Source organism: Saccopteryx leptura, chromosome 2 (assembly GCF_036850995.1).
Source record: "Saccopteryx leptura isolate mSacLep1 chromosome 2, mSacLep1_pri_phased_curated, whole genome shotgun sequence".
Classification (NCBI taxonomy): Eukaryota; Metazoa; Chordata; class Mammalia; order Chiroptera; family Emballonuridae; genus Saccopteryx; species Saccopteryx leptura.
This window is the reverse complement of record NC_089504.1, coordinates 14,629,295-14,646,069: the sequence shown is the minus strand read 5'-3', so window position 1 is coordinate 14,646,069 and position 16,775 is coordinate 14,629,295. Positions and strand designations below refer to the sequence as shown.

Here is a 16,775-nt window from a genome sequence, read left to right as displayed (position 1 = left end):
CCAGGAGATGCTCCTCTTGAAACGGAGAGTCTCAAACATGACTGAAATTCTACACATATTAAAAATTATTTAGTATTGGCCCTGGCCGGTTGGCTCAGTGGTAGAGCGTCGGCCTGGCGTGCAGAAGTCCCGGGTTCGATTCCCAGCCAGGGCACATAGGAGAGGTGCCCATCTGCCTCTCCACCCTCCCCCTCTCCTCCCTCTCTGTCTCTCTCTTCCCCTCCCGCAGCCGAGGCTCCATTGGAGCAAAGATGGCCCTGGCGCTGGGAATGGCTCCTTGGCCTCTGCCCCAGGTGCTAGAGTGGCTCTGGTCGCAACAGAGCGACGCCCCGGAGGGGCAGAGCATCGCCCCCTGGTGGGTGTGCCAGGTGGATCCCGGTTGGGCACATGTGGGAGTCTGTTTGACTGTCTCTCCCCATTTCCAGCTTCAGAAAAATACACACACACAAAAAATTATTTAGTATTGATATGTTTACCTTATCTTTGAAGAGATTTTGAAAAAAAATAACAACTGAAAAAAGAACAAGCCCCAAACTTCCTTTGTCTCTGCCTCTGTTCCAGCGACTGGAAGGATTCAGTAAGTAGTGAAATCTTATACCTTTGTGGCTTCTCAAAAATTCTCTTTGAATATGTTCTAGCATCTTTAATTCAGTGGAATCTATTGGAGTTAAGTGCCTTGGCTAGGTGTGCACATCACTTCCATCATTTTAATGGAAATCATGTTTCTTGCTGAAAGATAAATAGCTTTGTATGTTATTGGTGAAAACTGATGGCATTTTTCTTCAAAGGAATACATGAACGCTTGTACCTATATAATCACTACATAAAGTTATTGATCTTTTAGCTGATAACGTATTTATAAAGTATCATGTTTAATGTAACTATATATTGAATTTTTGAACTTACCATATGCTATCTCTGGTTTACATGCCGTGTTTTTTCTAGTACCTGCAGAGATGGTCAGGTCCAGTTCTGGCTGCATTTGTCCACAGTCAGCTAGATTTTGAGGAAAACAGTAGGTCAATGTAAGGAAGCTGACACTCTCTATGGGAATAAATATAGTACCCATGAACCCCGAGACAATCTAATATAATTTTATAAATACCAGATTCTTAAAACTTGTCTATTTTCTCCTCTTCCATAAAGTGAAACATTATGTAAAGCAAAAACAAAATAAAACAAACAAAAACAAAATCTTGAACATGAGACTCATTCTTAGAATTGATAATTACTCCACATTCAGCTTTTCAGAAATATATATATATGGTTCCATTGAAGAATGAAGGCAAATTTCCCATTTTAAATATAATCAAAAGTCCCTTGAAGGAACAAAGTGATAACTTCACTGATTGATAGCTATTAAATGGTGCAACAAGTACCTACGAAATGTGTAGATATTAAGGATTTGGAAAAACAAAATAAAACCAAACCAATCCAGACTCTCATGAAGTTATTTGATCATCTGTGAGTTTTGGGTCTTTTTTCTTGGCCAAGAAGGCTGCCTTGGATTTATAAAGAACTGAATGGAGAATTCACTAACTGGGAGGGACAGGGGAAAAGAAAGAGGAGCTTCTATTCTCTTAGGTTGTGGTATTATATGAGAAAGACCAGGTGAAAAGTAAAAACTTCACAACACGTTATCCTGCTGATAGTCACCAACCAGCCATCCAGATGGCGTGTCTCCACCTCCGGATGGTAGAAAATGTCAGGTTGTTCAGGAGCTATTAAGAAGTAGCTTTACTGTGCTCAAGGAATCAGGTTTCAATCAGCTGAGATTACATTTTTACTTCTGAGATACGAGTTTGTCAAGCAGTTTCCCCCAGATTAGTCCCAGCCTAAACATGTTAAATGACATTTACCTTCAAAAAAAAAAAAATGACATTTACCTTCTACACATTTGCACGTTGCTCCTTCACAGACTTTTTCAAGTTGGCTATTGGACGTGCTATAAAACATGGTGCACTTTTTATCTGTGGCAATGAAAGCATGGTGAGGAGGACTGGGTCAATGCACAACACATTTACCCCTCCATGAATCTCACCCATAGGGTCTTGAAGATCACCTATTCCAAACCTTCTTTTAGTAGGTAAGGCCCATGGAGATTAAATTGCTTGTCCTGGCATGGGTCTCTCTATCCCTAAAATGATCTTCCCTTCTGTGCTTGAAATTTTACTGTTCAATATTCGTTTCTCAGAATGAAAATATTTAGTGCTTCCATGAATGAATAAAACAAATTATATTATATGAGAGTCTACTAAAAGGATTGTAATTGTCTAAGTTGGAGAAGAAAAGAAGTGTGTGTGTGTTTATGTATGTATTTAATCTAGGGGTCCCCAAACTTTTTACACAGGGGGCCAGTTCACTGTCCCTCAGACCGTTGGAGGGCCGCCACATACAGTGCTCCTCTCACTGACCACCAATGAAAGAGGTGCCCCTTCTGGAAGTGCGGCGGGGGCCAGATAAATGGCCTCAGGGGACCACATGTGGCCTGTGGGCCATAGTTTGGGGATGCCTGAATCTCTCAAGGGGAAGAGGGACTAAGTACGTTCTATGTGAACAGAAGTTAAAACTAGAATGAACAGGTGTCAGAGCTTGGTTCATTCTAAGAATTTTCTAAGAAGTAAAACTGTCCAAAGTAGAGTCATCTGTCTTGTGAACCAGAGAGCTTGCCAATACTTAAATATTCTCAGAAGTGGTTGAGTGATCAAATGTGGGTCATTCATGCAACATTTATCAATACACATTATGCACCTGACACTGTTTAGATCAGGGGTTGGGAACCTTTTTGGCTGAGAGAGCCATAAATGCCACATATTTTAAAATGTGATTCTATGAGAGCCATATAACAACCTGTGTACATTACACATTATCCAATAAAAATTTGGTGTTGTCCCGGAGGACAGCTGTGATTGGCTCCAGCCACCCACAACCATGAACATGAACGGTAGGAAATGAATGGATTGTAATACATGAGAATGTTTTATATTTTTAACGCTATTATTTTTTTATTAAAGATTTGTCTGCGAGCCAGATGCAGCCATCAAAAGAGCCACATCTGGCTTGCGAGCCATAGGTTTGCGACCCCTGGTTTAGATACTAGGGACACAATAGATGAAAACATTCTGCCTGGGATTGGTGAGAAAGACATGCAAACAGATAACTACAAGGCAACGTGAATGGGACAACTGCTCTAATAGAGCTCTCTTCAAAATGTGATGAGACTAGGGATGAAGTAGAAGTTGACTGTATGAGGATTAAAGAAGTTGTAGACTAAGTGGGCTTCTCTATAAAGGAGAGGTGCAACGAATACTGAAAATGTGCACCAAAGATAAACTTGAGGCAAAGAATTTAAAAGCTGTGATCAAGCTAATCCAGATATAAAAAAAAATGAAAAAAACTGAGGACCAGAACAGTGAAATGATTTGCTCAAAGTCAGGTTGGAGTTTTTATGTGCAATTTAGGCCTTTTGTGATGAGTGTGGCCTGGAAGAGGCGATATATAAACTGTATAGGCCTCTAGTGGATTTCTAAAGGTTCTGTAATGAATACAGAGTAGTTCTCTGAAGAAATTACAAAGTAGAATTGGTTACCTGGTCTGTGGTATTCATACACCGTGAAAGTAGCAGGATTCAGAAACCCAACTTGAAAAAGTTCAACTATCCGAAATCGAACACAAATGTACTCATTGGAAGGAATCTGTTTGGCAATTCAAGGTTTAAGAGAATTATGGGAGAGAAAGACTGATAATATTTTAGCTCATACATTTTGAGTAGTAATAGTAAATAAATAATGATGGGAGGTGGACCTTACTGAATTCAGTTGCAGAATAACATGTCCATCTTCGATTTGGTAATCAGCTAATAGTTGATCCACCCCTTCCACAAGCTAAGGGAGGAAAGAGAAAAGCTTGAATTTAATTTTATGATCTTTTTGTTTAAATGCATTCATCCAAGGATGAGATGTTAGATTATGGGGATGTAAGTCACTATTCAAAGCAGTCGAAGAGAAGCTCTTTCTCTTGAAAAAGTTTGAACATGTTATTATATGCATTCATGGGTTTTGTGTCATGGAAATACATGACTCACTTTAAACAAAAATTTTAAACTTAGGCAGATTGTTGGTTTGAAAAGAATATTCTGGGGGGTGATTCTATGAAAGTGACATATTAGAATGAGAGGAAATATCTTTGTCTATAAAATGACGCAATAAAGAAAACCAAGAATTTGGCCCTGGCCAGTTAAGTTAACTCAGTGGTAGAGCATTGGCTCGGTGTGTGGAAGTCCCAGGTTCGATTCCTGGTCAGGGCACACAGGAGAAGCACCCATCTGCTTCTCCACCATTTCCCCTCTCCTCTCTCTCTATCTCTTTCTTCCCCTCCCACAGCCAAGGCTCCATTGAAGCAAAGTTGGCCTGGGCACCGAGGATAGCTCCATGGCCTCTGCCTCAGGCACTAGAATGTCTCCAGTTGCAGCGGAGCAACTCCCCAGAGGGGCCAAGCATCGCCCTCTGGTGGGCATGCCAGATGGATCCTGGTAGGGTACATGCGGAAGTCTGTCTACCTCTTGGCTTCTAACTTTGGAAAAATACCAAAAAAAAAAAAAAAAAAAAAAAAATTAAAAATAAAGAAAAATAAAGAAAACCAAGAAGTTATAACAATATTTAAAAATCAACATTTACAGCTCTTAAGTCTTCTGTGTTTGCATTCATTCCAGTAGGCAAAGAGATATCCATCACTGCATGGGAAGACCCAGATGATGATTCTTCTTTGTTAGGCTTGTAACTAAAATAATTAGAGATTAGAAAATGGAGTAAATAAATAGATAAGATTCTTTAAGAAAAGGTCATATTCCTCAGTAGGCATTCATTTTCAAAGTTGGATATCTACTACAGTATATGCATTACAATTTCAGAACTTTTAAGTTGCAAGAGACCTTTTAGTTATCTATACTAACTCTTTACTCGACCAATAATTTCAATAGAGCTGGAGGAGATCACAGAAGCCATTCGGTGTGAGCTCTGAACTAACTACTTGAGGAAACTGAGGATGAGAGGAAGGCACTTGGTCGAAGGTCACATTACTGGGCTGCATGAGTCTCTTGATTCTCATTTTAGTTTTTTTTTTTCCACCAAAGCATATTCAAAGAAGAAAATTAGCTGTATGTTGGAAAAAGACTCAATAAGCATGATTAGTAGAAGAGTGGAAGGAAATATGCTAAAATATCGGCAGCTATTTTTTTTTTTTGTGGATGGTGAGATCTTAGTAATTCTCTTTTCCATGTTTTTCTCTATTTTCAAGATTTTTCACAATAGACACTTTATTTTAAAAAAAATATGTAAGGACATCGCTTCTCGGCCTTTTGGCTAAGATCAAGTATAAAGAATGTATAAGGACTATCCTTTGTCTAGGAATTGTGCTGGTGGAGAAGCTAAGGAATAAGGCCAAGGGAGTAAAATGGAAGATTTGCTGGGGTTTTTGTTTGTTTGTTTTTTTCTGGTAAGAGAGAAAAGAACACTGGAATGGGGACTCAGGAAATGTGGGCTAATCCCAGTTCTGCTGAGAGATTTCCACAAGTCATCTTCCCTTTTTAGAGCTCATTTACTTATTTCTAAAATTAACTATGAAGAAGTATAAACTTGTGTTTAAAAATTTGTCTTTATAATTCCAAAGCTTTGGATTAAGCAGAGTTGGAAGTTTAAAAAAAAGGTCAAGCCAGTGGGTCAGGGACTGTAAACGGGCAGAGTGAGTGTGAATCTGCAAAGATTGAGTCCCGGGTTCCAGCTTCATCTCAAGATGCTTCCGAGGTAGCTGGACCTTCACGAGTGGAGCTTAGAACAGCAGACAGGATTAAAAGAAGAAACTGGGCCTGACCAGGCGGTGGCGCAGTGGATAGAGCGTTGGACTGGGATGAGAAGGACCCAGGTTCGAGACCCCAAGGTTGCCAGCTTGAGCGCGAGCTCATCTGGTTTGAGCAAAGCTCACCAGCTTGGACCCAAGGTCGCTGGCTCGAGGAAGGGGTTCCTCGGTCTGCTGAAGGCCCACGGTCAAGGCACATACGAGAAAGCAATCAATGAACAATTAACGTGTCGCAACAACAAAAAAACCTGATAATTGATGTTTCTTGTCTCTCTCCGTTCCTGTCTGTCCCTATCTATCCCTCTCTCTGACTCTCTCTCTGTCTCTGTAAAATATAATTAAATAAATAAAATTTAAAAAAAAGTTAAAAAAAAAAGAGAAGAAACTGGGAGAACAGCTTAATAAGGGGGAAAATAAATTGATCTCACCTACAGGAATAAGAATCAGTGAAATGGGAGGTATTATTTGAGTTAGTGAGTTGGCAGAGGATCTCTTGTCCCCAATCACACTTTGTAGAGCATGTATAAAGCAGACCTTATTCAAAGTTTGTGGAGTAATATTTACCACAATAATTTAAAATATTATAAAATTTCTGGCTTATAAAAATTTAACTCCATTTTCAACCACTTTAACAATTTAAACAAAATATAAAGCAACTTGGAAGGTAATATGACATTTGGACATGTCTTTAATTGGCTGGCCGAGTGTCACCAGAAGCAGAGAACTCTTGCTCACAGATGCAAATGCTCTGTCACCAGGGCGGAAAGGGCCTCCTGAGTGGAGAGTGTCTATGAGAAGTTGCTGGGGCCTGGATGACTGATTGCCATGGTGACGGTTTCAACCGGGGAAGAGAAGCCTTCCTTTCAAGAAGCCCTGTGCCTGCTGCCAAAGACAGCACTCTTTTCCAAAGACATTTTGTTCCAAGAGAAGGAGAGAAATAAAATCCCTTTTTTTCCCTTTTCTCATGAATACCACAGGAGGTTGTAAAAAGCTAACTACATGAAAGAGACCCTCTGAACACAGAAACTGTGTGTTGGCATCTTTTTAAATCAGGAGAGAGACGATTAGAAGGCAATGAATCTCTTACATGAGTAAGTACCACGCAATTATGTAATTTATCCAATGTCCTTCAGCCTCACAAAGCCAAAAGCATCTTCTACCTGGCTTTTTGGAACATTCTGTCCTCGACTTGTAAAAACCTAACTATATAACATTCAATAGTATATCTCTACTTGCTTTCCTTTTTTGTGTACTAACGATCTGGAATTAGGCCTCCTGCCAATGAATTCAAATGCATGCCTTTTTGATGACAACCTTTTTATACCGGAAGACAGTGTGAGATCAGATTATGCAATATCTTTGCTTTACAGAAGAGTCCTGGAGAAGTAAGCTGGTTTGCTAAAGGTCAGCTGAGTACTTCCTGGCAAAGGCTGTCCCCCAGGTGTCCAGCTCCACTATCAGAGAGCACTTCTTGTGCCCACTCTAGGTATCCCCCTAAAGAGTCCTGTGCATTCTAGCTCTGCCAAGAACAAGTTGGCTCACACTTCTCTGCGATATGTTATGGACTTAAAGACAACTGTGATCACACGCCGTCCCCAGAAGAAAGGTACCCAACAGTAGGATGGGCACTTAGGAGGAGGAAGGAAGCTGCCTGGGAAAGGCTGACCTTAGGGAACAAGGGAGGTTGTTGGATGGGGACCAGAGAGCAGAAATTGGCCAAAAAAAGGAAAGAGGGTTTGTGAGCAGTTCCTGGTGAAGGAATCTTGAGAAGAGAGTGCCTGGGCTGGGACCACAAACTAAGTAAGGTAGGAGATAGCTGGGAAGGAGGATGTGGGAAGCGAGAGGTCAGCGGTCTAAGAGTCACTGGTTAGATGAAGAGGGTTACATACTAGACTGGGTGTCAGGGTCTGGGGTTGGAAGCCCTAGCTGTCTCTAATTTTGTGAGAACTTGGCAGGTTAGTTGACCTCTTTGAGTCTCAACTTCTTTAAAATACTTTTCAGCTCTAATAACACAGCACTATGGAGTTTCTAAGTTATCCATACTGAGTGCTTTGATATCAAGTGTGATTAGAAGTAAAAACAGAAAAAATGCCACTAGAAATAAAAAGCTGTTATTGAGAATAGGGGGAGTTAAGGAAATAGAACATAACAGATGGTACTGAGGAATGATGAAAAGAAGAGGGAAGAAGCCTGTAAAGCAGGGGTCCCCAAACTTTTTACACAGGGGGCCAGTTCACTGTCCCTCAGACCGTTGGAGGGCCGGACTATAAAAAAAACTATGAACAAATCCCTATGCACACTGCACATATCTTATTTTAAAGTAAAAAAACAAAATGGGAACAAATACAATATTTAAAATAAAAAACAAGTAAATTTAAATCAAGAAACTGACCAGTATTTCAATGGGAACTATGGGTCTGCTTTTGGCTAATGAGATGGTCAATGTGCTCCTTTCATTGACCACCAATGAAAGAGGTGCCCCTTCCGGAAGTGCAGCGGGGGCTGGATAAATGGCCTCAGGGGCCGCATGTGGCCCACGGGCCGTAGTTTGGGGACCCCTGCTGTAAAGCCAGTAGCCAAGGCTACCATCACAGCAGCCCGGCCCATGCAGGTTCGCATTGGATTCCAACAGTCGGTAAAGAAACAACGGAGCCAAAAACTGATGGGCCATCATTTTTAATCCTAGCTTGCACCCGTCAGGTAAGTAAAAATACACACTGGGCTCCAAAACCCACTCATTCAGTGCTCACAAAGCTACTACTGACTTATCCGAGTTTCCTAGAATCAAAGGTTTCTAACTCACCAGACTTATTCACCTCTGTTCCCCATCTCCTTCCTTCTCCCTGCACAAACTCTGCACAAACTGGCTTCTCACTCAACACTCCGCCATCTTGGCTGCTTCTTCTGGCCTCCTCCACGTGGCCTCTCTCTGCTCTCCTCTCTGCTCTCTCCTCTCTAATGCTAATCTCAGGAACTAAGAGCTAGCTCCCGTTCTGCCCCCATTTTATAGTGCAGAAATCAAAACCTTTAATCCAATATACAAAATAGGGAAGTCTAATACAAAGTCATTTATCTGAGGCACAATGGGATTGCACCACCCCACATCAAAAAGGGTGGGAAAGGTTTAATCCCAAAACCAAGCCCCAGGCTACAGGGATCCTGCCTGCCCACAGCCCACAGAGACACACATTAATATCACCTGGGCAACAGCCTCCACGTGGGCAGCGTCATCTTTAACAAAGTGAGCATAATACATTTTATCTGCCCAACAAAGCCTGTGTTCTAGTCCTGCCTCTGCTACTAACTGATTCACCCTATGTGATCACTAAGGAATATACACATATTTTCTAAACCCTACATTTTCATAAACATTTTAGTGTGGTGTAAAGCCAGTAGGCACGGCCAGAGCCACTATCACAGCAGCCCGGCCCATGCAGGTTCGCATTGGATTCGGACAGTCGGTAAAGAAACAGCGGAGCCAAAAACTGGTGGGCCATAGTCTTTAATTCTAGCTTGCACCCGGCGGGCAAGTAAAAATACACACTGGGCTCCAAAACCCACTCACATTCAGTGCTCACAAAGCTACTGACTTATCCGAGTTTCCTAGAATCAAAGGTTTCTAGCTCACCAGACTTATTCTCCTCAGTTCCCCATCTCCTTCCTTATCCCAGATACAAACTCTACACAAACTGGCATCTCACTCAGCACTCCACCATCTTGGCTGCTTCTCCTGGCCTCCTCCACGTGGCCTTTCTCTGCTCTCCTCTGCTCTCTCTTCTAATCGTCCCAGGAACCAAGAGCCCAAGCTCCCGTTCTACCCCTATTTTATAGTGTAGATTCAAAACCCTTAATCCAATATACAAAACAGGGAAGTCTCTAATACAAAGTCACTTTCTGAGGCATGATTGGATTGTACCACCCCACATCAAAAAGGGTGGGAAAGGCTTAATCCCAAAACCAAGCCCCAGGCTACAAGGATTCTGCCTGCCTTTAGCCCACCCCCAACACACATTAATATCACCTGGGCGACGGCCTCCTCGTGTTATCTTTAACAAAGTGAGCATAATACATTTTATCTGCCCAACATGTGGTAAGCAAAATAATGGCCCCCAGAGATGTTCAGGTCCTAATCTCCTGAACGTGTGAACTGGTTACCTTGATTATATTCAAGATCTTGAAATAGGGAGATTGTTTTGGAATATCTGAGTGGACCCGATGTAATCGCAAGGGTCTTTTATTAAGAGAAGAAGCAGGACAGTCAGAAAAGGAGATGTGATGATGGAAGCAGTAGTCCGCGTCAGAGCGAGATCGGAAGCGCTCTGCTGCTGGCCTGGAAAACGGAAGAGGTGACCTAGAGTCTGGAAGAGGATTCTTCCCTAGAGCCTCCAGAAGGAACGCAGCCCTGCCGACAGCTTGGTTTTAGGATTTCTGAACTCCAGAACTCTAAGATAATATTGTACATTTGGGTTGTTTTAAGCACTACATACGTGGTAAACTGTTAACCAGCAGCAACAGGAAACGACTACTGGTGGCCCATTTTGGCCTCTGGAGTGAGTCTGCAGAGGGTACAACCTCAGTGCCTCTCAGCCCTGGTTTCCATTAGAATGACCTCCCGGGGTGAGGCGAAATGTTTAGATAGTTCTCAACGCTCTCCAGCTGTCTTCAGTGTGCAGCCCAAGCTGAGAACTACTGGCTGATCCTGGCCAGGGATGTGGCTGGGTGAATGTGATCCTTCTACATAAGAGAGTAGGGGTTGCTAATGAGAGAATTGTTCTCTTTTTCTCTTCCCAATACTTACATCTCTATCTTTCTAAAAGACAATATATATATATATATATATATATATATATATATATATATATATATATATATATATATATATATATATTATAGTGTTTGAATTAGAAGATGGTGAAAAACAGGAGGAAAACTACATATTGAGCAAAAAATAAATCTATTCTGTACAGGAATAGCTATTTAAGAATACCTATTATGTTCTACATTTAATCAGGTGAACAACTTTGCATCTTCTGGCCATCTTAAAATGCAAAACAATGTAAGGAAATAATACAGTGACAAACGTGAGACCCTGAAGTCTGCAGTGCCCTCTGTGGAAAGGCGCTCACCTGGCACAGGCCACCAGGCGCTTGTACTCCGAGCTGCTTCGGAACTTGGATGCTGGCACACACAACAAACGAACAAACGACAAACAAACATGACAGTAAACCATTTTAAACTGTTTCTGTACCTGTCAGAACAGAATCATTAATGAGCAGATCTCTGAACACACTTAAAAATGATCTGTGATTTGGAAGTAGGCGCTTTTGGTAATTTTAATGAAAATTCATGGTGACTGACAATGCCAGGAAGTCTTTAAAATCATTAGCAAAATTTGCTGCCCTCAAAGAACTTACAATAATTGAAGGAAGGAGTCATTTAAGGTAAATACGGATTGGTAACATGTTTGGGGAGGCTGTAGGGAGGAGGAGCAGATGGCTGGATTCATGTGTGGTTGGAAAGTTTCCTGTAGGAGCAGGTCTCTGAGCCACACATGCAAGCTGTTAGGACAGAGGAGTAGCACGCACCCTGGCCCTGGACTCACGGTTAGAGGAGGACTGGAGTGTGCATGTGGACTCACTTCTGGGCTGAGAGGGCAGAGCCAGCCCACCAGAAGAGGGGCATGAAGGCCACCTTAGAAAAAAGGGCTCATTAATAAAAGTCCGGGCCCTGGCTGGTTGGCTCAGTGGTAGAGCGTCGGCCTGGTGTGCGGAAGTCCTGGGTTCGATTCCCGGCCAGGGCACACAGGAGAGGCACCCATCTGCTTCTCCACCCCTCCCCCTCTCCTTCCTCTCTGTCTCTCTCTTCCCCTCCCGCACGCAGCCCAGGCTCCACTGGAGCAAGGATGGCCGGGCGCTGGGGATGGCTCCTTGGCCTCTGCCCCAGGCGCTAGAGTGGCTCTGGTCGCCGCAGAGCGACCCCCGGGAGGGGCAGAGCATCGCCCCCTGGTGGGCAGAGCGTCGCCCCCTGGTGGGCGTGCCGGGTGGATCCCGGTCGGGCGCATGCGGGAATCTGTCTGACTGTCTCTCCCCGTTTCCAGCTTCGGAAAAATACAGAAAAAAAATAAATAAATAAAAAAAATAAAAGACCGTCAGTACTAGAGAGACCAGGTTGAAGATGGAGGCAGAATAATGTGTATTTGGAATACAGAAAGGGTAAGGGGTGGAAATCCAACAGGGTGATAGGGAAATGCAGCATTCTAGAATGGAACACTGACACAAAAGGAACGAAAATTCAGTATCTGAAATTAAACCTTCCTGGGGCTTTACAACTAGTTACAGTTTTAAAAAATAAATTAAGTCAAAATAATTTCTTGATCAACAGTGCATACTTTTAGCTTAGTTTTTAAGTTATTTAATATCAGTTTCCAACTATTATTAGAGTTAATTCAATTATAATAAATGGCAATAATGTTTACTCTGGTATCAGTCTTCTAAAGAACTTAAGAAATTTTGATTTTGGGGCAAACACATTTTCCTAATCACGGATGGGCGCTCTCTGACATTCTCTGTGCTTAGGCAAAGTTATAGTGTATATCATGCTCTTTTACCATCCATGTCTTGGGCTTCAATTTTCAAATGAAAGCTGCAAAATTCCTCAGAAGTACTGATTTTGTGAGCCACAGTTGTTACCTGCATTAGGACAAGTAAACAAGATTTCATTGAAAGTGGGAAAGTGGAAAAGGTATTACGGTAGGACTGCTGCTGCTGTAAATCAGATGCTTGAAGTATCATTTTCAAAATCCAGTGCAAATGGTGCACATTAAAGACCCATTTTCCTAGCAACTGGACTTTTAGCAAATTCCACAACTTGAAACATAGTTGAGAAGTCCAAAGAATGAAAAAACTGACCCCTGGCCAGGCCAAATCTTAGTCCAGACTCAATGCAGTTACATCTGAGCACCTCACTCTTCAGGAAACTCCCTGAGGCTCTTGTCTTCAGGACTGCACACTCCAACTTTACACCTAACACTACAGTGAAGCGTGGTTTCTCCCAGCCCACGCACCGCCGTGGTAAACAATTCTGGGTATGTATAGGTGGGCAGGGGTGCTGCCCAAAGTAGGCATACTAAGAACTAGCAGTGACAGAAAAGTGGGCAATCCATCTCCCACCCATGAAATCTGATAAAGGAAAAAATGTACTAAAGATAGGGGCAAAATTAAAATAATCAATCAATAGAATGCTGATGCTCAGAACACATATTTCGTTTTATTTTAGCCATTTAGTGGTAAGTTTTTCTAAGCTGTTTATATATGCATCTATGGCTAAAATAAAATAAACCTAAGCCCATACATCCCCAATGATGCTTGATAAATAAAATATGACTATGTTACTAATCATAGAAAACATGAATATATATGTATATACATATGTAAGCATAAAATTATATATATACATACACACACATATATACAGGATGGGACAAAAGTAGGTTTACAGTTAAGTATGTGAAACAGTTTATTCTTTTTTTAAATTGATTTTAATTAATTGTGTTTACATATTCAAGTGTCCCACTGAATACATCCCCCGTGTTCCCCTCAACATCCCCCTTGCCCCCCTCCCAACTTCCTCCCCCTTCCCTCCAGGATTTGCCTACCTGCTCTCTATAATGCTGTGTTATGTATATAATTTCACCAATCTCTTTCCCTTTTCTGATCCCATTCTCTCATCCCCTTTCCCTCTGTCCGCTCACAGTTTATTCTTGTATTATTATTTATTAATTATTGTATTATTGTCCATACAAACAACTGTAAACCTACTTTTTCCCAACCCTGTGTACATAATTATATGTGTAATTTCCACAAATATGCAGACTATATATATATAAAAGATTTTAAAATAGCCATTTTCAAAAAGAAATTGTGAGGACAACTATCAAGATAGCTAAAAAGAATTAGATTAATCCTACTTCATTCTTGAGTTACCAAAGCCCAGATTTCTGTAACTTTGTGGCAAAGTCCCTACTTTATGTCATTTGGTGCAAACAGACACATAACTCCTGAATAAGTTGGTTCTCAATGAAATACTTACATGCACTGTAGCCAAGCCACTGTTATATCCAGTACGGACAATGAGGTCATCATTGAGAGGCACCTGGAGGGGTGGATGGAGAAACCATGCTTTCTTTTATTATTTAATAGTGAGGAAGGAGAAAGTAATGAAAACAGCCAGCTGACACCTGCCGGCTTCCTCTCTCAAAGCTCTTGTGGATTAAAGGGTTAAGGCACTGAAGACCCTATGCATGTAGTAGACACTAAAATACTGGAGTTTCCTTTTCCTTCTACATGTAAATAAGGTGTCTGAAATCCAGCAAAACCAACATGTCAGAAGTCACTTTGGTCACATTTTCGTTTTTTGTATGGTTATGGTAAAACCGGATCTTCATCTCCTTTGCCAGCTACGTAAGTTCCTTCCAGTGCCTAGCATCCTATGTGCCAAAGGAGACCCTTTTCATGAGCAAGAACCGGGAAGCTCAACATAACTCTCAGGTGGGTGCAATCTGGTTCTCCCTCCCACTTGCCACTTCGCACACCTGTTCTACCTAATGGCTTATTGTCCTATTTCCTCTGGTTTCGGTTAATGGAAACCTAGGTACCCACCCAACCCCCTCGCACCCCACCAAAGCCTGCCAAATCCTTAGGTCCTGTTGCTCTTCTTCCCACTTTGCTAGTAGGACAGTGAAGACATGAACTGAGTTAGTTCTCCCTTCCAGAGAAAAATCTGCCGTACAAACGCTGATTTGTGAAAAGCATGCGGAGAGATCATTTTAAGCAAGACCCCTGAAGGGCTGGTTCTTCTTTTACTGCAAGGCTGCAGCCTGCCTTTCCCTTTACCTAGCACACCACAGCAAAATCAACCCTTCCTCAACATTATAGTGAATCTAGGTAAATAAGCCACTTTTTGTGTTTTCCCAGATGGAACACAGCATTTACTGGAAAGCCAGTAAATCAAGATACTGCCAGAGAGAAGGGTTCTATGGATAAATAAATGACAAATAAGTCTGGCAATTGTGCACTTCACTGTGCTCTTAGCCAATTCTGCCCCAGAATCACCACACTTAGTCACATACATGTGAAAGACAAGGGAATCCTGTACTAAAGAACTCACTTAGGGCCCTGGCTGGTTGGCTCAGTGGTAGAGCGTCGGCCTGGCGTGCGGAAGTCCTGGGTTCGATTCCCGGCCAGGGCACACAGGAGAGGCGCCCATCTGCTTCTCCACCCCTCCCCCTCTCCTTCCTCTCTGTCTCTCTCTTCCCCTCCCGCAGCCGAGGCTCCATTGGAGCAAAAGATGGCCCAGGCGCTGGGGATGGCTCCTTGGCCTCTGCCCCAGGCACTAGAGTGGCTCTGGTCTTGACAGAGCGACGCCCCAGATGGGCAGAGCGTCGCCCCCTGGTGGGCGTGCGGGGTGGATCCCGGTCAGGCGCATGTGGGAGTCTGTCTGACTGCCTCCCTGTTTCCAGCTTCAGAAAAATACAAAAAAAACAAACAAACAAACAAAAAACTCACTTAAATGTATTTAAACTAAATTTTCCCACCAAACATTTTTTTTTTCATGTAACACATTTTAGGAAATGCTGGAGTAGAGAATTCCAAGGTTTAAATTATTATAAGATGACAAGAGGCCCTTACCAGCATTACTCCTCTAAGAGAATGCCTTCAGCTATCTCAGATGGTGGTCTACCATGCTCTTCAGGCCGAGAGCTCCTCCTCATTAGAACTTAGACCCGTGGCTCAGAATGTGGGTGTCTGGTGAACTTGAAATGCTCCCAGGGAAAGATTACCACACTGGGGGCCACAAGCACAAATGCCTACAGAGGCCCAGGCACAAAGCAAGGATGGACATAAGTGCATATACACAAGTCACATGACTGATGAGGACTGTAACAAATTAAAGGGGCCACAAGCACAAATGCCTACAGAGGCCCAGGCACAAAGCAAGGATGGACATAAGTGCATATACACAAGTCACATGACTGATGAGGACTGTAACAAATTGAAGAACACGTGCCGCTGCCAGCACCCTATTGCCAAGTCCTTGGTCTTTCAAGGGAATTTGGAAACAAGGTGTTTTTCGTTTTGTTTTTTTAAATCTCTGGATTTTAAATGTTGGACTATGTCTATATCTACATCTATATCCATATCTATCTTTCAATATAGAGAGAGTGGGGCAAAGCAGATTTACAGTTGTGAGTATGTGAAACAAAGAGTTTAGTCTTGTATTATTATTTAATAATTATTGTATTATTTTCTTTCTTTCTTTCTTTTTTTTTGTATTTTTCTGAAGCTGGAAACAGGGAGAGACAGTCAGACAGACTCCCGCATGTGCCCGACCAGGATCCACCCGGCACGCCCACCAGGGGGCGATGTTCTGCCCCTCTGGGGCGTCGCTCTGTTGCGACCAGAGCCAGTCCAGCACCTGGGGCAGAGGCCAAGGAGCCATCCCCAGCTCCCAGGCCATCCCTGATCCAGTGGAGCCTCGCTGTGGGAGGGGAAGAGAGAGACAGAGAGGAAGGAGAGGGGGAGGGGTGGAGAAGCAGATGGGCGCTTCTCCTGTGTGCCCTGGCCGGGAATCGAACCCGGGACCCCCGCATGCCAGGCCGACGCTCTACCACTGAGCCAACCGGCCAGGGCCTATTATTTTCTGTATGAACAACTGTATAGCTACTTTTGTTCTACCCGCTATATTTAGTAGGAGCTACAAGTTTGCAATTTTTACATTAAATTTTATTTCCCATGTCTATTTACTTTTCACAAACATGAATTTGTGAAGCGTATGGTCAGTTAAGAACTATCTCTAGTTATCTGTGTATTTAGATATACCTGAAAATAATCTAAAATGTAGTAATTAGAAAAACATGAATTAGT

At 42.5% G+C, this 16,775-nt stretch overlaps 1 protein-coding gene across 1 annotated transcript in view; it reads right to left on the bottom strand.

The window, feature by feature from the left end:
* Positions 1–16,775, bottom strand: part of C5 (complement C5) — a 125,318-nt gene that overhangs the window by 7,238 nt on the left and 101,305 nt on the right. Inside the window, exons 31-38 of the mRNA XM_066367283.1 lie at positions 13,942–14,004; positions 12,461–12,542; positions 10,980–11,031; positions 4,677–4,779; positions 3,810–3,884; positions 3,590–3,695; positions 1,887–1,970; positions 907–996 (exon numbers count right to left, since the gene is read on the bottom strand). Of these exons, the coding sequence (XP_066223380.1) occupies positions 907–996; positions 1,887–1,970; positions 3,590–3,695; positions 3,810–3,884; positions 4,677–4,779; positions 10,980–11,031; positions 12,461–12,542; positions 13,942–14,004 (655 nt within the window). The remainder of the gene's footprint in view (positions 1–906; positions 997–1,886; positions 1,971–3,589; positions 3,696–3,809; positions 3,885–4,676; positions 4,780–10,979; positions 11,032–12,460; positions 12,543–13,941; positions 14,005–16,775) is intronic.